Below are 22,791 nucleotides of genomic sequence, written 5' to 3'. Positions count from 1 at the left end.
GAGAGAAAAGGCCCATGCATTCAGTAAATGCGGCTTTCTTATTGATACATGGTCAACATTAGCATTCCAATGCCACAAGAGAATTACTCTACAAATGAGATTATTATTGCAGGCTATTTATCTCCTGCTTCATTTATATGAATAAATAAGCAAACTGTGGCATTATGAAAAACAAATATAGAAGACAAAAGACAAGACAGTGAAACTTTGATCTGATAATCACCATATGTTATAACCTTTATAATTCTTGAAGGATGAGTGACAAATACACATTTAAACAAGTAACCTTTGACAAACTACAGACATTTTTCCCCCAGCAGAATATGACAAAGTTTTATGCCTGAATGAAGAATTTCCTTTTAGACTGCCATCTTGTCTTTCATGGATAAATCTTGTGGTTGTACAATTTCCATTCAACTGTTAAAAAATTTTCCCATCACTTCCTTGAAATGAAATTTTAAAAGTCTGAATCCATAGTAAAAAACATTTAAAATTGAAGTCATGCAATATTTATCTTAAGTTACTTGAATAGATTTAAGGTTAGTAATTTATTAGTATTAAAATATATTTTAAGTTATTCTGCTCAAAATTATGCTTCATACACTTACATATATAGATTCCCAGAAAAAGTATTGAAATTGTTTCAATAGATGGATGCCAAAAGAGAAATATATTTGAAATAATACTAAATGTCTTTGGGAAATGGCATATGTTTGTGTATATATATATATATATATATTCCTGTGTGTGTGTGTGTGTGTGTGTGTGTATAAACTTCTTTATTGCTGTTCTCTCCCCAAGCTTTCTTTGAGAGAGGTTTTTTTTGTTGTTGTTTGTTTGGTTTTTTGTTTGTTTGTTTGTTTGTTTTTATAAGCAAGTATGATTTTTTTCTTCCTGTTTCTCATTCGAGGATCTTAGTAAAATATACAAAACAAAGTAGGGGGTGAGAAAATACGAAAGCTACTTAATGGCTGATGACCATGTCATTTATTTTATACAACAAATGAAGGCACATTGGTGATGAAGCCACTGCACATTCTGTATCAAACTAGTCCTTTATTTGTAGCACTGCTTCATAATATCCTCAAATTTTGTTTTCAAATTTTGTTTTACAGAGTCTGGTGCCTTCCTCAGATTCCTTGTTATCATTTGCTTCTGATATCACTGCTGCTTCTCCATTTCTAGAAGAGAGTGGCATTGGATATCGGGGGTGGGGAGATGGCTTTGCTGAATCTCTAGTTATAGAAGTCATGGAATACAAGAGGATAACTGTCTCTAGGATTGTAAGATTTGCTTTCAAAATGAAATATATAGTATCTTCCAAAAATATAAAAACGTAAGAATAGATACTCCTGTTTGAAAGGAAGTGTACATAGGCTCAATGCCATGTCTTGGGAATAGGAAGCCCTGGGTGGCTTTGTTATAGATAAAATGCCTTTTTGCTTGTTGCCATAGCTAGATAGCAACAAGTTGCTATGCTATTCAGGGTTTCCCCCCCCCCCCCCCTGACACATCCCTATTTCATTTAGAGGAATTAGTGACCGCTCTGTGACCAGTGACATACTTGACTAGAATCTTGCCAAACTAATCCTATATTACCAGACATTTTCTCTAGCTACCAAAAATAGGAGAAATTACTCACCGTCTTGGCTATCTGTTCTTTTTATTTCCCCTAAGCACCTACATTTCCAATATTCACTTTTGTTTATCGTGCACATATGCCTCATTTAAGCTCATCCTTTATTCAAAATTTCTGAGCAAATATTCCCCCTGAAAACCCAGCAGGAGGTTTCCTGTTCCAGAGATAGCCTGGTGCCAAGCAGGTTTATAACATGCAAGGCTTTGAGCAAAATGTATAAATTTGTAACTTGGGAAAATATCCCAAAGCCCATTACAGAGCAGGATTTCTTCAGCAAGAGAACAGCCTAGCTCAAGGAAAAAATTCCACATGTCCACCTGCCAACCAGACTCTGCAAATAACATGCTTACACACACGTTTTTTATTTCCTGCTTAATTTTGAAACTGGCTTTGCATAGAGCCCATGGGTAAAAACACTTTTCATAGTACCCACTTTCTACTCATCCCAACTGAGTTTAAGAGGTGTCAATTGTACAGTTAACAAAAATATGGCTTGGGTGAAGGAATTTTGGTGGAGCTCTATGGAAGTGGGTTGACATGTGAAGCTTCCATGATTGAGCTATGAGTACTTTATCATGGGAACTTTCTCAACATCAATACATTAAAAGAACAGAATTATTGCATAAGAATCTGGAACTAACAATATGTGCCATAATAAACTGTGCATAGGTAAAGTCTCAAGTGAGGAGGTATCCCCTCAGCATCTAACTTCAAATCTATATCTATATCTATATCTATATCTATATCTATATCTATATCTATATCTATATCTATATCTATATATCTATATCTATATCTATATCATCTATCAGAATAAATTATGTACTTTAGCAATTGAGTAAAGCAGTTGAGGGTGTTAACAAAAAGTGCCCATCAGTGACATCATGCAATATGCCATATAAATCACAGAATGACACCTTTGAAAAAAAGTTACTCACTTCTGAGGGGTGAGGTGGCAGGTGCAAAGAAGGCAAAGAAATATAGAGAGGATAATAAATAGATCCCAAAGGAAAGCTAAGATCCGAAATAAACTCCTATACTTTTTTTTAGAAAATCCATAGTGCAGCTGCTCTGGGGAGCCTGATTGGCTGTATCTTTATCCGAATGCACAGGAAGAGCAAGCTGAGCTGTCACCCTAGGGAGTGCAGAGCTCAAAATACTAGTATCTTTGCCGTTCTAGGCCTCGAATGACTCTTGAAACTCTCCTGAGATTTCTCATCACTTTCTGATAAAGTTCACACGCCTGCAAATAGCTTACAAGGGCCTTGGTGATTAGGTTTTTTACTATATCTGCCTGAGATTGGATTTCTGAGAAGCAGACCCTGTGTGCAAGTAATTTATTAAGGATAAGTCAGGAGGGGAGGCATATAAGAGTGATAAAATCAGACAGGGATGAGAAAGCCCAGGAAGCGTGTGATCTCAAGAAAAGTTCAAAGGGGTAGGTCCACCTTAATCCCTCAGGGGAATGCTGGAATGTAAACTACATCCCAAAATTGTCCTGAATGGAAACAAGAAAGTTGGTTTTTCAGATTTCCCTCTGTCAGCTACTGGGTAAAGCTACCCTCAGGTGTGTGTGGGGGGGTGAAAGAGTAAATGCTCCATGTGAGCAAAGTGAGCTCCAGTAGCCCCAGAACTGTCTTCTGTGAAAGACTGTAGATGTGGTTATTGGAAGCAAAAGCACAATGAGGTGAGAGGCACAGATTGGTAAGTGAGATCCCAGGAATCTGAGTGGTGCATCAGTACTGTCCACATTAATATCACCATTGCACATCTCTAGTGATGCCCTCCAACTCTGTTCCAGCCTCAAGGCCTTGTTTCTTGTTTCTCAAACCATTTACTTCACCATACCTGCCTTCCTACCAGCCTAATGCCTACTCATACTACAGAACTCAGCATCAATATTATTTGGTCTTTTTTTGCGAAACTAGAGGCCTGGTGCACAAAAATCCATGCACTCGGGATTGGGGGAGAGGGTCCCTCAGCCCGGCCTGCACCCTGTGGCAAACTGGGAGCCCTTGAGGGATGTCTAACTGACAGGGAGTGGGCCTAAGTCACAGTTGGTCATCCTTAGCACTGTGGAGGATGTGGGAGAAGCTCCTGCCACTGCTGCTGTGCCTGCGGCCCTCAGCCAGGCTTGTGGCTGAGTGGAGCTCCCCTTATGGGAGCAGACTGACCAGCAGGGGGCAGCTCCTGCATTAAGCACCTGTTCCTTGGTGGTCAGTGCACATCATAGTGACCAGTCATTCCACTGTTAGGGTCAATTTGCATATTACTCTTTTATTATATAGGATAATTGACATATAATAGTGTGTAAGTTAGGGTGTACATAATGATGGTTTGAAATATCCTATACAATAAAGAGGTAATATGCAAATTGACAATCACTCCAACACATGATGGCCGCCCCAATGTGGTCAACGATGGCTGCCCCCATGGGACACAAGATGGCTGCCACAAGATGACTGGCAGGGGAGGGCAGATGTGAGCCATCAGGCCTGCAGGGGAGGGCAGTTAGGGGCAACCAGGCCAACAGGGGAGCAGCGAGGCATCAATCAGGCTGTCAGGGGAGTGGTTAGAGGGTGATCAAGCTGGCAGGCATAAGCAGTTAGGAGCAATCAGGCAGTCAGGTAGGTGAGCATTTGAGAGCCAGCAGTCCTGGATTGTGAGAGGGATGTCTGACTGCCATGGGATCAGGCCTAAGAAGGCAGTCAGATATCCCTCGAGTGATCCCAGATTGGAGAGGGTGCAGGCTGGGCCGAGGGACACAGCCCCATGCACAAATTTCATGCACAGGGCCTCTAGTACTAGTATATATGCTGTGCAATGATTACCACAGTAATTTCAGTTAACATCCATCTTCTCATAAAATACAATGAAAAGAAGGAAAATGTTCCTTTTGAGAATAATTCTTACATTTATCCCTTTAACATTTTTTGTATACCACATATGGCAGTGTTGGCTATAGTCATCATGTTACATAGTATATCCCTAGTATTTATTTATCTTATAACTGGAAGTTTGTACCTTTTGACCACTCACACCAATCTCCTCCCCCCCTTCACCTCTGGTAACCACAAGTCTGATCTATTTTTGCATGAGTTTGAGGTATTTTAATTCCACATATAAGTAAGATCATACAGCATTTGTCTTTTTTGTCTGACTTATTTCACTTATAATAATGCCTTAAAGTTCATCCATTTTGCCAAAACCGGTTTGGCTCAGTGGATAGAGTGTCAGCCTTCAGACTGAAAGGTCCCAGGTACAAGGGCATGTACCTGGGTTGCAGGCACATCTCCAGTAGGGGGTGTGCAAGAGGCAGCTGATCAATGATTCTCTCCCATTGATGTTTCTAACACTCTATCCCTCTCCTTTCCTCTCTGTGAAAAATCAATAAAATAAAATAAAAAAAGTTCATCCATTTTGTCATAATTTCATGGCTGAATAATATTCAAATAAATATAACTTTATTCCCATGTTTTCAGGTCTTACATTTAAATCTTTAATCAATTTTGAGCTAATTTTTGTTAGTGGTGTAAGATATGGCTCCAGTTCCATTCCTTTCTTGTGACTAACTACTCCAGCACCATTTATTGGAAAGTCACTTTTCTCCATTGAGTATTCTTTGGTCCTCTGTCAAATATTAGTAGACTGTATATGTATTAGTTTATTTCTGGGCCTTTCATTCTGTTCCATTGGTCTATTTGTCTGCTTTTATGATAGTAACATACTGTTTTGATGACTATAGCTTTATAGTATAGGTTGACATCAGGAAGTGTGATGCCTCCAGCATTATTCTTCTTTCTCATGATTTAGTTGGCTATTTGTGGTCTTTTGAGGCTCCATTTAAATTTTGAAGTGTTTTTTTTTTTTATACTTCTATAAAAAATTTCATTTAAATCTTGATAGGGACTACATTGAATCTATAGATGGATTTTAGTAGACATTCTAACAATATTAATTCTTCCTATCCATGATCATGAGATAACTTTCCATTTATTTGTATCTTCTTTGATTTATTTCATCAATGTCATAGTTTTCAGAGTTTAGTTTCTTAAATTTTTCATGTTTTTATTGTTTTTTATGCTATTTTAAATGGGTTTGATTTCTTTACTTCTTAATCAAAAAATTCATTGTTAAGTGTATAGAATAAATGCTACTGATTTTGTATGTTAATTTTATATAATACTAATATTTAAATCCAAGAATTTGTATTAATGCAAAATTGGATCTGAGCAACTGAAATAAAAAATAAATTACCTGCTAATACTTGCTAGTCTTTTAAAATGCATTAAGTCTTTTCCCATGTGTTATCTCATTTGACTCTATCCATTCCTCAGAATGGAAGACAGCTGCAATTTTACCATTCTTGTTATTTAGGGAAAAGAAAAAGTTAATTTTCTGACAGACAAGGCTTAGACCAATTCTACCTTTTCATTTAGAGAATGATGACAAAGACACTCATTCTTGATCTCCAATACCTTAGTGAATGTATTTTTAAATTATGACTGTCCCACTTTTCTATGACAGGGTGAGTCTAGTATATCTTTGAAGTTCCAGGTTTTTGTGCACTTCTAGTCTTTGTGGAAGCTTAATGAATATTTAATGCCAAGTGAGTGGATTCATTTGGGATAACTTCCCATTTATTTGTATCTTCTTTATTTTTTAAATTATAGTTTTATTGATTTCAGAGAGGAAGAGAGAGAGAAATAGAAACATCAATGATGACAGAAAACCATTGATCAGCTGCCTCCGGCATGCCTTCTACTGAGGATCGAGCCCAAAATCTGGGCATGTGCCCTAACTGGGAATCAAACCATGACCTTCTGGTTCATAGCTCTATGATCAATCACTGAGCCATGCCAGCTGGGTTGTATCTTCTTTTATATATAGACATATAGCAACCATTAATAGGTATATAGCACTATAGTAAGGACCACATAGAGGAGAATTTTTAAAAATTGTTAATGTATGAGAATTCTAACCTTCAAACCATTCTATCCCCCTCCTTCTAGTTTACCGCTATTCTAGAGCCAATACTGCATACATAAAAAGCTTTATATTCTATGATCAGTACTGAAGAGATCACGGGGACAGACAGTAGTGGAGGAAAGGAGAATGGATACAGTGACTGCTACCTTCATGGGTTACACAGTCTGTGATTTTGCTTCTAACTAATGGTATTCTGTAGTAGTCATTTTTTTTTTTACATCTTCTTTCAGTAAAAAATTCTGATATATTTAAATATATTCCAGTAAAATGCTGACTGTGACACAGCAAAAGCATGCCTTCCATCTGGCATTTTCTTTAATCCTGTAGTCTACTTCCTAGCGCAGTTTACTATCTGGGCTCTGTAATGCTTTCATTCAGTAATCTCAGTCCTTGGGCCTAGTGAGAGAAAATGCTAAGTCTGAGGCCGGAAGCCTGCAATTTGATTCTCTTTATGATTACTTTAGAACATACGCAAGGGGAGGTAAGATTTTGAGTGCTTCTTGCTGGGGCAGGGTTCTTTCAGAACCAAGGACACTACTCTCTGAAATGATATAGATGATCTTTTCTTAAGCAAAGGAAGCACTTCCTGCTTTTGAACAAAGCTGAGCTTACTTTGTAGCAAGGTACAAATTAATCACAAAAATATTTGGGAGCAACGCTTATGATGTGTCTAACTTGCAGGGACTTAAGGAACTTACTGAAAGCACTACAGATAATTCCTGTCTTTTAGCAATGGGTAATCTTACTGAGCAAACGAAATGCCATACATAAAACAAGTCTGAGCAACACAAGCCAATGCTTGTCTATACAAACATGGAGCTATGTATGGAATTATGTCACAGAGGCTAGAAGTTCTGAGCAAGGGGGGGTTGATAATGGCTAAAGCAGAAAGAAGGTGTAGAAAATACATGAGGACTTCCCAGTATGAGTGGGATTTACAGAGACAACGTGTGCCTCATGACATGCCAGGCAACATGTTAAGTGTGTTAAATGTATGATCTCATTTATTCTCTACACTATTGATAAATACTATGTAGGACATGATCTCACTCATCTAAGGGAAATGGTGAACACTATAAACTGATGAACAAGAACAGACCCAGAGATAAGGAGCCATGGGTCAGACTGTTGGACCTCAAAGGGAGGGTGGGGATAAAAGGGAGAGATCAACCAAAAGACTTGTGTGCATACGTTTGAGCCTAACCAGTGGTCAAGGACAATAAGGAGTGGGGGCATGAGTGGGGGGTGGGGGTTGGGGAATTGGAATGGGGGGTTGAGGACAAAAATGTGATACCTTAATCAATAAAGAAATTTTAAAAAATTCTATTGTGACCAATTCCAGTTTTCAGGTCCAGAAACTAATGTTCAGAATCCTTACAGCTGGCACAGCTGTGAGAGGCCGAGCAGCTGGTCAAATCCAGGCTCTGTGGTGTTGGAGCCCACATACTCACTGCACCATTCGTCCTGGTGGCCTAGGCAGGGTATGAGTGGCCGTGTATGTAAATACCCAGGACATCTCACTGGAAGGGGCCTTTTCGAAAGTTAGGCATTGACCCAGCCTACTCCCCAGAAAGAAGACTCTCTTAGGTAGAGTCTTGCTTTATTTTAATTCGGGGGGCTTTCTAACTCTAATATCTGAGAATTAGGAGCATTTCTCACCGAAGTACTTTATTTCCTACAATTATGCTCTATTGTGTTTGGAACAACACACAAAGTTAGAGCCTTCTTTACTCAGAGGAACAGCTCTACTCGGCTCAGCATCAGAGATCCTGCCACACTCAGATGGAGGTGATTTTACATATTAAAATCTCCAACAATGAAAACTTTGGGGTGGGGGTAACTCAATTTCAGGGAGGATATGCAATAAAAAGGTCAATAATGCTGATTCAACCTTAAATTGCTGATTAAACTTTGGCTAGTGATACATTTTTTATAAAATAGAGCCTGTCTTCTCCCCTCCTCTGTCCATAAAGAAATACTTCATGGCCGAAACCGATTTGGCTCAGTGGATAGAGCATAGGACTGAGGACTTAAAGGTCCCAGGTTCGATTCTGGTCTAGGGCATGTACCTTGGTTGTGGGCACATCCCCAGTAGGGGGTGTGCAAGAGGCAGCTGATGATTCTCTCTCATCAATGTTGCTAACTCTCTGTCCCTCTCTCTTCCTCTCTGTAAAAATCAATAAAATATATTTTTTTAAAAGAAAGAAAAGAAATACTTCAACTTTCCTACAAAGAACCTCTCCTCTCTTTTCCTTTTCCCATGAACAATTTGTTGCCATAGCTGCTATATTCCCTTAAAAAGTTTTATTCCTATCGCGTTGCATTATAGTCTAATTTATGTCTTTCTTGCCATGACAGATTGTGAATTTACAGAAGTCAAGGATCAAATATATTTTGGTATTTTCAGCATCTTACAGGTGCTACTGTCAGTGCCCAGCCCGTATCCCCAATTCGTTACCATATCAGTGAATCATTTGACTTTGAAATGCCAGCAGTTGCATTTCTTTGCTTGAGGGCTTTCTCTGACCCAAGCCACCTTATCCGCCCTTGTGGCAGACCAGAAGTGAAGATGAATTAATGGCCCTTAAGAATACTCTCATCTAATGACTGGTGGGAGTTGATGTAAAATTCCCCAGCTCCTTCTTCCTTTGGGCAGAACAGCTCAAAAAGTGTCTTCCAGAGTTGCTCATGGGATAAAGCTTCATTTGCCCCCAGGAGATAATGAACTTGCTAAAGCACCTTTTCTTGGTTTCCTTTCTTACTGTTTCTGTTCCCCACTTCCCAAATAGTGTAAGGTTCACTTTCCTAATAAACTACTTTCACTTGAATCCTTGACTCCAAAGTAACCCAAACTGAGAAGTCCAATAAATGTCCTTCTAATTAAATGGATGCACCGTGTAACACGAGATAAGAGACACAAAAATACTATTCTACAATAGTGCTAGAGGTCTCTCAGTCAATTCTGAGTGCATGTAAACACAACAAGCATCATGATTTCAGGGTTTCCCTCTGGGGTAGGGCAGTGACTGTCCTAGTTGTTAAAGGAGAGTGTGTGGCAAGAACTCTAGCTCCTATTTTTAGATCTCTTGCTGAAATAGAAAACCTCTGTTTCCTTACCGTACAACAGTGACCTTCCTACCCTCATAGAAATGGTGCAGAATGGCTAACAAGTCCCATATGTGGAAGCCACAGAGGAACAGAGGAAGGGGAAATGAGAGCTTTGGTACAATTCATTGGCAGATATGGTGCTCTCTGATCTCTTTTGTCAGCAAAACAGCAAGTGCTGAATTGCCTGGCAGGGCAATGGCCTTCAACAGGATTTAGGTCTCCAAGTTTCCAAAGCCTGGCTCTGAATATAACATGTCCAAAGGGTAATCATTTCTTTAAAAAACTCACATTAAAAAATGTTCTTTAGAAAAATAAACGTAAAATCATGACTCTCATGCAGATATAAAATGAAAACGTATTCATGATTTTGTTTTAACTAATTAATCAGTGAGTGATCCAGGCAGATGGTAACTAGTTCAAAAGAAAGCCCCAAAACAGACACATGTATAGATCAAGAATATTGAAATGAATGCTCAAATGGAGGCAAACTAGTCTCTTTCCCAGCAAGGGAGGGAAGCCACTTGAACATTGACAGGACAGGACAGAATTTGCAAGAATAAGCGAAAGATATTTTACATGTCTATCAGTTATGCAATTTATAGAGTTGTAATATAGCTCTAATAGAACCACAGTCAAATAACATGGAAAGGTGTACTATAAACAATGCATAGTTTTCCATTGAAGTACTATTTGTTTCTATACTCTTAATGGTTAGACTTAATAACACAACACAATTCTTTGCCAATAAGGAGAATATCATTTTTTTTTCTAGAGCCTATTTATACTTTTAAAATACGGGTCTTTTTCTTAACATTCTGAGTGGAGGTGAGAGTGATAAAATGTAGGGAAGAGATATGTATTTGAGAAAAGTACATCTGATCATTAAATGAAAGGGGAAATCTCAAGGTTTAGGAGAAAGATCCTTCCTTGAAAGGGGAAGGAGATGGAAAGAGAAAAGAAATAGATGGTATTTCACACGCACTATCACATCCAGTCTTCCCAATGAACCTGGGATTTGGGTAAAGATATTGCTTCTTCTATAGCTGAGGAAACTGCGGAAACTGGATCTCAGAGTGATTGAATAACCTACCGAGGGTCACATAAAGAGTACATAGCACAGCCAGGATTTAAATCCAGTTCTAACTCTGAAGTTTAGTACCTTTTCCATGATTCCATGCCCTGCTAGTCAGGGATGATGTCAGGAGGGAGAGAAATAGTAAAGAAGTTTCCTAACCCAAAGAGGACAACTCCGCAGCAGTTTCAAAGGGCCATGTTGCAATGCTGCTCCTTGGTGATTGTCATGTTTTTATCACAGTTTTATTATTCTGTTGATAAATAGAATTCACTCCTGATTCCACAAATTTAAATGAGACGCTTGATTTACATGAATAACCTTTTGAAAACAAAAAAAAACAAAAAACCACTATCCTTTGACCTTGCAGGGATGGGGCTAACAATTGGGGTTAGAATGCCACGTATTTGAAATGAAATGGAAATACTATGGGCTGTTTAAATCGGAGTCATAATCCTCCCAGACAATTTTTCAATCCATCAGGCAAAACCAATTTTTAATAACATAGCATTGTTAATCAAAATTCAGTGAATTCAGATGTTTTTCCTCTTATGTTACCATCAGTGTTGACAATGGAGAAATATAAATGCTTACATTTAAAAATTTAAAAAATACATAGACTTCTTTGGATGCCACTGGCATTTCTTTACCCGAGACAGCTTATATTCTGATCAATAAGATTCACTTTTAGCTTTTATTGAACGTCTACTATGTGCTTAGTAATATACTGAAAAGCCTTGGGAGACATTACAGTGAATCAGATCTGAACCATACCCGGTCTAGAAAATAATAGAAAAGATTAGACACATTTGAAAAATTTACTATAACATGATAAGGGTTATAAGGCTATAACAGTGCCAAGAAAGATGATATTCAAGTTAGGATAATTATGGAAAAATTCACTGAATAGGTATCATTTGAACTATATTTTGAAAGAAGAGAATATTGGAAAGGGGTGTATCCAAGCAAACATCATGGAGAGAACATTTTTGGAAACATATGTATATATGTGTGGATTGCACCTAATTCCATTATTATAAACCCCAATACAGAATAGTTCCTTCTTTAAAAATTATTAGTGGAAAAAATATTTTCAATTTGTCAGAACCTAACAAGTTGATGAACCTGCTATTCATTTTGCAATGTAGTAGATGATTCAATTAATATGAGAGAAAGTTATCTTCAATTCTATTTTTGTTACTTCCTAAAATGAAAGGAAATATCATTTGGGTTCATTAGAAATTCTCAGATCTCTTCATTTCAAATCTAATTCCAAATGACATTTAAAACTGTCTTCTTCTAAGGTCAAATGGGCCTCTATTTATTATCTCCTCCAACTCCAAGAGAGCAAGAATCTTATGTTTTTCAGCATTTCTCCATCTGATGACATTTTATTATAGCACAAATAAAAATATATGTAAATTACCCTTATAAATTTCTTCCAACATGAAAGTTTCCATTTAGTCTGAGATCTTTAAGATGGGAAATGAACCTTGTCACCACAAGCAAAGTGCCCTACATCTCTCAGAACACAAACTGCACACTTTAAGGTGACTAGAATCCTGCAGTGAGCAAAAAGGCAGCTGTTCATCTGTATTAGAAAGACTTTTAACAAAAATGTTCTCTCCATGATGTTTGCTTGGATACACCCCTTTCCTTGCATTTGACATTTCTTATAGAATGACTCAAGGGCTTTATAGAAAATTGTCCTTAATGCCTGATTTTTTAAAATATTTATCCCCCCCTTCCCCAACTCACTTTATCATTATAAACTAGAGGCCCAGTGCACAAAATCGGGGTGCTTCCACCTGCCTTGGCTGGCCTGGGGCCTGTGGGCTGGGGGCAGCTCCTGTGTTGAGTGTCTGCCCCCTTGGTAGTCAGTGTGTGTGATAGTGATCCGTTGTTCCGCTGTTCAGTAGATTTGCATATTAGGCTTTTATTATATAGGATTATATAGGATGATAATTAGAAGACCAATAATATACTAGGTACATAATGGGTACTCAATAAATGTTTGTTGATTTAATGAATGACTAAAGATTTATAAGATGGAAAGGCACATAATTTAGCAAATACTTGTAAAGAGGAAGCAAATTAAAAATTTTAATAAACAAATCCAAAAAATGAATATAAGTTTAATAATAATGCCACATTTTCTTCACCCAGAGTATGTTTAAATTTTTTAATTTTATTTCTTTATTCTAATTTTTCTGTTAATGCTCATCCAAGGATATTTTTCCCATTGACTTTTAGAGAGAGTAGAAGGGGGGAGTGGAGGGGAGGGAGAGAGAGACACAGAGGGAGAGAAACATCAATTGGTGCTTCCCACATACACCCTGACTAAGGCCAGGGATCAAACCTGCAACCCAGGTACATGACCTTGACTGGGAATCAAACCTGAAACCCTTTGGTGCAAGAGCCAATGCTCTAACCATTGTGCAACACCAGCCAGGGCTAAATATTTCTTAAATCTATATTATTTGTTGATTTAAATGAGAGATTACTTTCTTATGAGAGTCATATCACCAAAATATTTTAATATTTAACATATTAATAATTTGGTTGAGCACAACAATATAAAGCTCATTTAATTATTATATAACATGTGATCTGTATTGAATAACCTTTCTGCTCATCCTATCATTTTTACCTTACTCTTATAGTTTAGTGATTTTCCAGCAGGGGTGATACTTTTTTCTCTCAGAGGACATTTGGCAATGTCTGGACACATTTTTGGTTGTCATAACAGAGACTCTAGGAGGTGGGGTGTTACTGGCAACTAGTGAGTAGACACCAAGGAACATCCTACTGTGCATGGGACAAGCTCCCATAACAAAGAATGATTTGGCCCAAAATGCCAATATTCCCAATTGAAAAATCCTATTTTTAATAAAGACAGCAGTAGCAGTGATCTCAAACCTACAATGTTACAAGAAAGTTATAAAAGGTGGTTTTATCCTGCTAAAATATTCTACAGAGCATAGAACAGAACAGTGTTTACAGAGAGAAGAAAAAGGAAATTGTGTGAGATGGGCATATTTCAGTAAAGAGTAGTATAGAAAATGTTGGGAGATCTAAGTTATAATCTCAACATTTGTTGAATTAAATAAGAGATGACTTATTATTCTATATTTAAATGTGTTTAATGCTTACTCTATATTAAAATGTGTTTAATGATGTACCTCCTTACATAGGCCTATTTTGATAATCCAATGAACTTGTAATAATGATAGAAGTACTACTACTATTACTATAAATAAACTATACTTAATTGAGCAACTGTTATGGGCCTTCCATATATCACTAATAATTCTCACAATTAGCATCAAGTTAAGCATCATAATGATCATTCTACAGAAGAACTAACAGACTCAGGAGTTTCTGTAAACTGTCTAAAGTTCACAGATGGTAATAAGCAGAACTAGTGGCAAAAAGCAAGTCAGACTGGTAGTTGCCCTACTTCAGATATATCTTTGAGGAGTGTGACACATGCCCACGGTTTCTCAGGACAGTCCTGGTTTATGCCGGGTATTTCTGTGTAATTATTAATAGCACCCACTTTCTCTCATAAAAGTGATTCTACTATATCAGATAATGCTACCTGCCTTATTCCTTCTCTTTAAATCATGAATAAATCTATAACATGCAAAAATAGAAACTTGTCAGCATTCTTAAAGCCCTCTGAATGTACATCTGGTCGATGTACATCTGTCCATTCACTCATCCTGATGTGAGAGCAGTTGACAACTGGTAACCATTAGTAAAAAGAACTCACAGAGCCTGCCATTTAGTTCTCCTTGTTTAAGCTACCTTAAGAGCTAAACTAATTGCTTTGTCTGCCAATTTCATAATTTTATCACATGACTGATCCAAAGCAAATTGTTTGCTAGACAATCTCACCAGGCTGTGGGAATCAATAAATGCCCAATTTCTTTCTCTGAATATTTTGCTCTTTGCACAGACCTGGATGTCAGTCAGCAACCCAACTGAATGTTGTAGAACTGGTAAAATCGTTTTGACCTTGTGCTGGGAAGAAGAATCAATTACATATAATTCATTTGTGGTAAATTTTCAAGAAGATGAATTTAAGTCAATGGGTTATATTGTGTAACTATCTCTAATTACCATCATAGCATTACACACACACACACACACACACACACACACACACACACACACACTACTTTCTCCATTCTTTTAGATTATGTGCCTCAAATAATTCCTCAAAAAGGGAGTATCACAATGAAAAGCCATTCCCTCCCCTTGCAATCCTCTAAGGCTCTTTTTTTCATGGGCATCAAAGCACCATGCAACATAGAAAGCCATCATAAGAAACAGTGCTTCCCCATGTTCATACAGCGAGACTCTGACCTTTAACTACATATCTTCTTGCTTCCTGTGTGCTTTATTTTCCCCTTTATCACTTGAGTTAACGGCAAGAAGTTTTCCTCTAGACAAAAATCTTATGCCAAAGGAAATTTAATTTCTGTATAATTCAATCACATATATTTCATATATCATTCCCATCCAAGGGCCCCATACTAAAGCAATTGTAGTACTTGAGGACATGTTAAATTATTTACGAGAAATAAAATGCAAAATGAAAATGCCATTCTTTTCTATTTGTGGCAAGAGAGGGGGGAAAAAACATTTTCATCTTAGAAATGAAAGAATTTCCTCTGTATTCATCTTTTGCCTTAAAATGATGTTGGGAAATAACATTAACTGAGGCAAAACTAATGATTAGTGATTAGCTGTTTTGGTTTTATACATGATCCCCTATTTTTCCCTTCTACTTATTTTTCATATTTGCTGCAGGCTTCTTTTCAATTGTTTTCCAGCTTTATTGAGATATAATTGGCATATATATATATATATATATATATATATATATATATATATATATGTGTGTGTGTGTGTGTGTGTGTGTAAGTTTAAGGTGTACAATGGGTTAATTAATACACTTATATGTTGCAAAATAATTACCATCATAGCATTAATACTATGAAATAATTAGCACTGTAGTGTGAGCTAACACCTCCATCACATCACAGAATTACAATTTATTTTTGTGGCGAGAACATTTAAGATCTATTCACTTAGCAACTTTCAAGTATACAATACAGTATTGTTAACTACAGTCACCATAACTTATTAATCTTATACCTTTTGAACAACAGCTCCCCATTTCCCTCATCCCCCACTGCTCTACTTTCTGTTTCTACCAAGAAAGCTTTTTTAGATTCCACAAATAGGTGTTATCATGCAATATTTGAGGTGTTTTTACTTTCCCTTGTCCTATCCTCTCCCAGGAGTGGCTATAGTCTTGAATCAGTGACAGCCTACATTCTCAGTGTGGAACCCTGGTCCTTGGGTCTGAAGGGGGTAGAAACAAAGAATGGCATATATAATGGCATTTCATATATATATGTGTGTGTGTGTGTGTGTGTGTGTGTGTGTGTGTGTGTGTGTGTGTATCCACATATATAGATATATAGATATATAGATGAAATATGCTAATTAACCAGGACCCTGTAATGAGTCGACCAGACAGGAGGAGGTTGTGTGCACAGTGTCGGGAAGAGGGCGGGCAGGGACCTCCAGCACCTGCGCTGGGGGAGGGCCTGATCAGCAGTGGCTGCGCCTGTGGCTGCTTCAAGGGCCTGAGAGGGAGGCAGGGCCAGATGCTGCTGAGCCTGGGGAGGGAGGCAGGGCTGTTCTGGCAACTCAAGCGCGGGTAGCGCCTAGCAATTTTGAATTGAGCACTGGGCTCCTAGTATATTGATCAAAGGGCCAAATCACTAAGATGATATAACAATTCTAAAAATATATATACCAAACAACAAAGACCCCAAAATACATGAAGAAAACATTGGCAAAACTGATGGGATAAATAACACTTCTACAATAATAGTTGAAAACTTTAATACCATTTTCAATAATGAACAGAACTTCTACAGAGATTGGTAAGAAAACAGAGGACATGAACAATACTATAAACCAACTAGATATAACAAATATATACAGAATGTTCTGCCCAATGACAGAATATACATTCTTCTCAAGCACATGAACAGTCTCTAGGATAGTCCATATATTGGGCTATAATACAAATCTTAATGAATTTTTAAAGATTAAAATAATAAAAAAGTATTTTTTCCAACCATAATAGAAAGAAGTTAAAAATCAACACTAAAAGGAAACCCCCAAAATTCAAATAATCCATGGACACAGACAACAGTGTGGTGAAAGCCTGAGTGGGACTGGGGAGGAGGGAGTCAATGGGATAAATAAATTGGGGCATCTGTAATACTTTCAACAGTAAAGATAACTTTAAAAATATTTGGAAATTAGTGTACTTGTAAATAATCAATGTGTCAAAGAAGAAATTGTAAGGGAAATTAGAGATGAATAAAAACAAAGATACAACATAGCAAAACTTATGTGATGCAGTAAATGCAGTGCTCAGAGGGAAATTTAAAATGTAAATGCATGAACTGAAAAAGAAGACAGATCTCAAATCAATAACCTAATATTACAACTTGAGGCACTAGTTAAAGAAGATAAAACTAAACCCAAAGTTCTCAGAGAAAGTAAGTAATAAAATTTAGAGAAAAATAAAAAAAAAAAATAGAAAAGCAATTAGAGAACCAACAAAACCAAAATTGGTTTTTTTAAAAGATAAAAAATACAAACTTTTAGCTTGACTACAGAGAAAGAGAAGGCTCATAAATAACTAAAATCAGAAATGAAATTAGAGAAATTACTTACTGACCTTACAGAAATAAAAAGAATTGTAAAAGAAGATGTTAAACAAATTAGATAACCTAGATGAAATTGTACAAATACCTAGAAACACACAAATTACCTAAACTGACTAAAGATTAAATGGAAAATTTTAACAGACCTGGAGCAAGAGATTGAATGAGTAATCAAAAATCTTGCAACAAAGAAACATTCAGGGCCAGATGTTTTTAATTTGAATGAGAATTATCACACATCTTTCTCAAACCTTTCCAAGAAATAAAAGAGGAAAGGATACTTCCAAACTCAGTCTTAGAGGCCCACATTACTCTGATATCAAGCCAGATAAAGACATCTCAAGAAAAGAAAATCACAGACCAATATCCTCTATAAATATAGATGCAAAACTCCTCAACAAAATGTTATCAAAACAAATCCAATAGCATTAGTAAAGAATTATACTGGTATATCATGAGCAATTGGTATTTATCTCAGGAATGCAAGGGTGGTTCAATATCATAAAATCAAAGCAATACCCCATAATAACAGATTGAAGGAAAAAAAAACACATCTCAATTGATATAAAAAAGGCAGTTGACAAAGTCTAATGTCCTTTCACAACAGACAGAAGAAAACTACTCAGAAAACTAGGAATAGAAAGAGATTTATTTGACATGATAAAGAGCATTTATGAAAAATTCAAAGCTAACAACATGACCTGACTTTATGCCATCTACAGAAAGCATACCCAATGATAAAAGACTAAAAGCTTTCTCCCTAGGATCAGAAACAAGATAAGGAATATCTTGTTTCACTATTGCTATTCAACATAATATTGGAACTTTTCTACAGAGCAATTAGAGAAGAAAAAGGAATAAAAAGCATCCAAATTTAAAAGGAAGAAGTAAAACTATATTTGTTGGTGACATGATCCTATATATTTTAAATCCCAAATAATCTAAAGGAAACTACCAGAGCCAACAAGTGAATTCAGCAAAATTGCAGCATTTAAGATCAATACACAAAAATCAGCTGTGTTTTTACACAGCTGCAATGAACAATCTGAAAAAAATTAACAATTCCATTTAAAATAGCATCTACAAGAATAAAATACCTAATAATAAATTAAACCAAAGAGGTGAAAGATTTGTAGCTTCTATCATTAAGATAATTCTATTGGCCTCAGATATTTTACTTTTATACTTAAAAAAAAGTGTGCCTAATGTTAAGCAATTTCTGCCTCTTACAAACTCTGTGACTGTAAAAAAATTAACTAACCACCTTTGTGCCTCATTTTTTTTATAAGATGGAGGGCATGGCAACACCTAAGAATTGAAGAATTAAATAAGACGACTACTGACACACAGTGAGGATTTAATGTGTGTCAACTCTTATTATATGCATGTGCTAATCCCTCATTAAAAAAAAAACAAAACTTTTTTTCTCTTGGTTTTATATCTAAATGCAAATGAACCTTGAGACAATGCCTAAGATTGAATAGGTCAGATGTAAAGGATCAAATTATCCCAGAAAGTTACAAACCAATTGGAAATGCTGTGATTGGTGGGTCAGAAGGGAGAGAAGAATGCAATGGAGCAAATCGGTTGAAAGTTTCGGTTTGGGGGATCAGAATGATGAGACACAGAGTCTCTGCTTTTCTAATTACTGTGACATGACTTTAAGCAAGTTACTTAACCTCTCTAACCCCCAGTTCCCACATTTGAAAAAATGTACTGGAGCAATAAAACAATTCCTCTTTGTAAGGATTAAACTAGGCAATTGTAATATGCCTAGTAGAGGGTGCCAATACATGGTAGCTTAAAAATATTTTTTGAGTTTAGCAACATATTCACACTGCCATTTACTGGGAAGGATAAAAACAAATGTATGCCCTTTCAATGGTTCCAAGTCAGAGGCCAAACAGATATTGTACAGTACAAGAAAACACTCCTGTGAAGATGGCATTTCTCTTTTCCTGTTTCTTTCCACATCATTCATTTTCTATATTTCTTGCATATAAAAAATCATGAAAGTTTTCCATCATGAATTAGACAATCTAAAATAAAAGTTTTTATTGTAAAAAGAACAAAAATGAAAACATATAATTTCTCATGACTTGCTTCTACCTTGCATAATGTATTTCTTATTAGCAGAAACATTAGTGTTATAGAATAGAATTTTATAACAAAAAAGATACTCTTTTTATTTTGTTTTGTTTTGAGTAACCAAAAAACAAAAACGAAATCAAGCAGAGCAGGAAGTGACTATGGAGAAGCCATCTTAGCAGATGCTGAAATAAGGGTGAAGAGATGAGCTACAAGACTTGGAGGCTTTAAAACATTTTGGTAATACGGTGGTGTCGCCTAAGCCGGTTTGGCTCAATGGATAGAGCATCGGCCTTCGGACTGAAAGGTTCCAGGTTCGATTCCGGTCAAGAGCATGTACCTTGGTTGTGGGCACATCCCTAGTAGGGGGTGTGCAAGAGGCAGCTGATCGTTGATTCTCTCTCATCGATATTTCTAACTCTCTATCCCTCTCTCTTCCTCTCTGTAAAAAATCAATAAAATATATTTTTTAAAAAATATGGTGGTGTCTGCAAACTTTTTAAAGTAATACATTTTTATCAGAAAAGCTAATTATGCTGGAAAGAACAACAGATGAACATATCTCTTTCACCAAAACTCTCCACTCCTTTTACAAAGGTCCTTGCCTGCAGATTTAAATTTGCTGTTTAGCCTGTTTCCTTTCCTCATTTTGAAAGCCCAACATGGACTTGTAGAGTTCAAAGACATGGTGTTCAATGTGTTTTATTAGCCTTTGAAGGAAGCCTCAAGCCAAACTCCTCCTCGTTCAGATCCTATCAGCTAAGTGAGTAGAGCTCCAACTAGGTGTAGCTTGCATCAGGCTGCTGAGCCTTTTATTTATTTTATTCATTTTTAAATTTCTTTATTGATTAAGGTATTACATATCTGTCCTTATCCCTTTTATGAGTGAAGACAAACTTCCACCAGGAAAAGCAAAGTTGGTTCACTGCAGTATGTTCTTATCTCAGAAAGCACAGGGGAAACTTACATGAGGGCAATAAACAAATTCCCCAGCAAAAAATTAAACTGAAAATCATCAGAGTGATTTATCTATTGTCAAACAGCAAAGAGTCTGTGGCCATATCTTTCTGAACATACCTGACCTCATCTGATCACTGAAGCTTAGTAGTGTCTGGCCAGGTTAGTGCTTGGATAGAAGCCAACGGGGATGGGAAAAGAGAGCTACTCCCTGTCTCTTTAAAGAAAAAAAAAGGGCTTTATTCAAAGCACATCTAGCATTAATAAACCATTGCTTTTACATTATATTTGCTGAGGCAACAATCTGGACATAATTGACATCTATTTTTTTTCTTTTCTTAAAGTGAGCTAATGTTCTTAATATTTTTGTATTTCTATATGTCATTTTTTTGTTGTAAGAGTACCAAGAGATTATAGAAAAATGGGGTAAATTCAAAGGCATGAGAATAATCAAACTAGACCTACTGATTTAAAGGGTGTCACAGGAAAGGAGGTGAATCCTGACCCATGCACAGTTCAAACTACAGCTCCATTTCAACTCATGACCCAGGCTTATTTCATCACCATGGGGTGCTCACTGTTGATGTCTACAGTATTGTTGAGTCTAAGATGAAAAAAATCCACCTACCCAAAAGGCTATTTTGATAGCAACTATTGACAATGAATTCAGTTTAAGTCTTCAGTTTGTATTTTCCAAGTCCAAAATTCTTCAGGGTAAGTTACCATTGCTTAACTGTTATTATTTAAAGTACCAATGGGAATGCTATCACTATAAACCTCTGGGTAAACATTTTTTTTGCACTCTCACCATCATTTTATTTTTGTTTACATCTCCAGTCATTTGCACAGATGTTGATGAGGCTGCATTTTTTGCTTCCATGTGTATTGCAATATTCTTATTGCGTTCTGCAGGTCCTCCAGTAAACGTTACTTGCAATATTTTTATCAACAGTTTTGGATCAGTCACAGAAACCACCATGGTAAGTGCTACAATGCCACTGGCAAGAGAAAAACTTGACTTGATTATGCCATGAACACAACCTGTCAAATTTTCTATTTATTGTTCAACTTGCAGGGCCTCCTGTAAATGTTACCTGCAACATATTTATCAACAGCTTTGGGTCAGTTGCAGAAACTACAATGGTGAGTGGGACTGAACATTGAAGCCATGGTGTGAAGGAATGGGATCTAAGAGCACTATTGTATGTCTGTGGGATATTTACTGAGTGCCAATTTCCAAGTTCATTCACCTTTAGAGAGTAATTATTTATACTCTTTTACTTTAGAAAGTCATTAGTCAAGTGTTCATTACTTAAAACTCAATACTCTTTTATCCATCATGCCAAGGAAATTTTGAAAACACTTGATGCTAGTTAGATTTAGGTAAAGATATAGTTAAGGATATTTAAATACTTGCATCTCCAATGCCTCAGAAAAATAATTTCAAAGTTTGGAAAACATTTTCTAGCCATTATTTTTTATATACTCTAAGTTTTAATATAGTCAGGCCTCATGTATGCAATGTTTAAGATATATACCAAGGGGCTGACTTTACAATAAATACATTCATGCACACATGCACACACGCACACACACACACACACACACACACACACACACACAATTTTGTTGACAATAGAAAGTAGTCTTGAGTCTATAGTAATTACATGCATGGCTTTAAAAAAATAACATAAGACTATTTAAAGCTCATCATAATGTACATGCAAACATGTTTCACGTATGTGAAAATGGTTTTCAATACTTTAAAATTCACTGGATTCTTTATAGATGTCATGGTTATGGTGTTGCCTTTACACAGCCTATTTGATCAGTAGCTATACAGTGCTAGGCTATAGTGTGGAGATTGCTTTTGGAGTGAAATATTATCTTGTTCCCTATACAATTTCTTTTATGTCCTAAGTCAATTGGCTGGTTTTAATTTTTATGACTGTAAAATATAAAACCATATTATTGGATGAGATAAAAATAAAATATAGTTGAGCTTGATCAAATAGTAATGATGGCTGATGTACTAGAAACACTCAAGAAGTGAAATAATGAGCACAATGCCACTGAGATGTAAAAAATAATGTTCCCCTGTTTTATGAATTTTCTCTTTGAGCCTACTAGGACCATGTCTAACAAATTATTGTACTTTTCAGTATCCTTGATGATAG

General features: G+C 36.5%; 1 protein-coding gene across 4 annotated transcripts in view; it reads left to right on the top strand.

The window, feature by feature from the left end:
• GLRA2 (glycine receptor alpha 2) overlaps nt 1-22,791 on the top strand; it is a 157,395-nt gene that overhangs the window by 18,351 nt on the left and 116,253 nt on the right. For 2 of the 4 annotated variants that reach the window (XM_084869864.1, XM_084869866.1), the window contains one exon: nt 21,690-21,757. In XM_084869864.1, coding sequence (XP_084725990.1) covers nt 21,690-21,757 — 68 coding nt within the window. Of the gene's footprint in view, nt 1-21,526; nt 21,595-21,689; nt 21,758-22,791 lie in introns of all 4 variants that reach the window. The other 2 variants (XM_084869863.1, XM_084869865.1) reach the window with 1 other exon arrangement.

The sequence above is a fragment of the Pipistrellus hanaki genome (genome assembly GCF_964339955.1).
Source record: "Pipistrellus hanaki genome assembly, chromosome: X".
Taxonomy (NCBI): Eukaryota; Metazoa; Chordata; class Mammalia; order Chiroptera; family Vespertilionidae; genus Pipistrellus; species Pipistrellus hanaki.
Note: the sequence above shows the minus strand (reverse complement) of the source record. Positions and strands in the feature narration are given on the sequence as shown.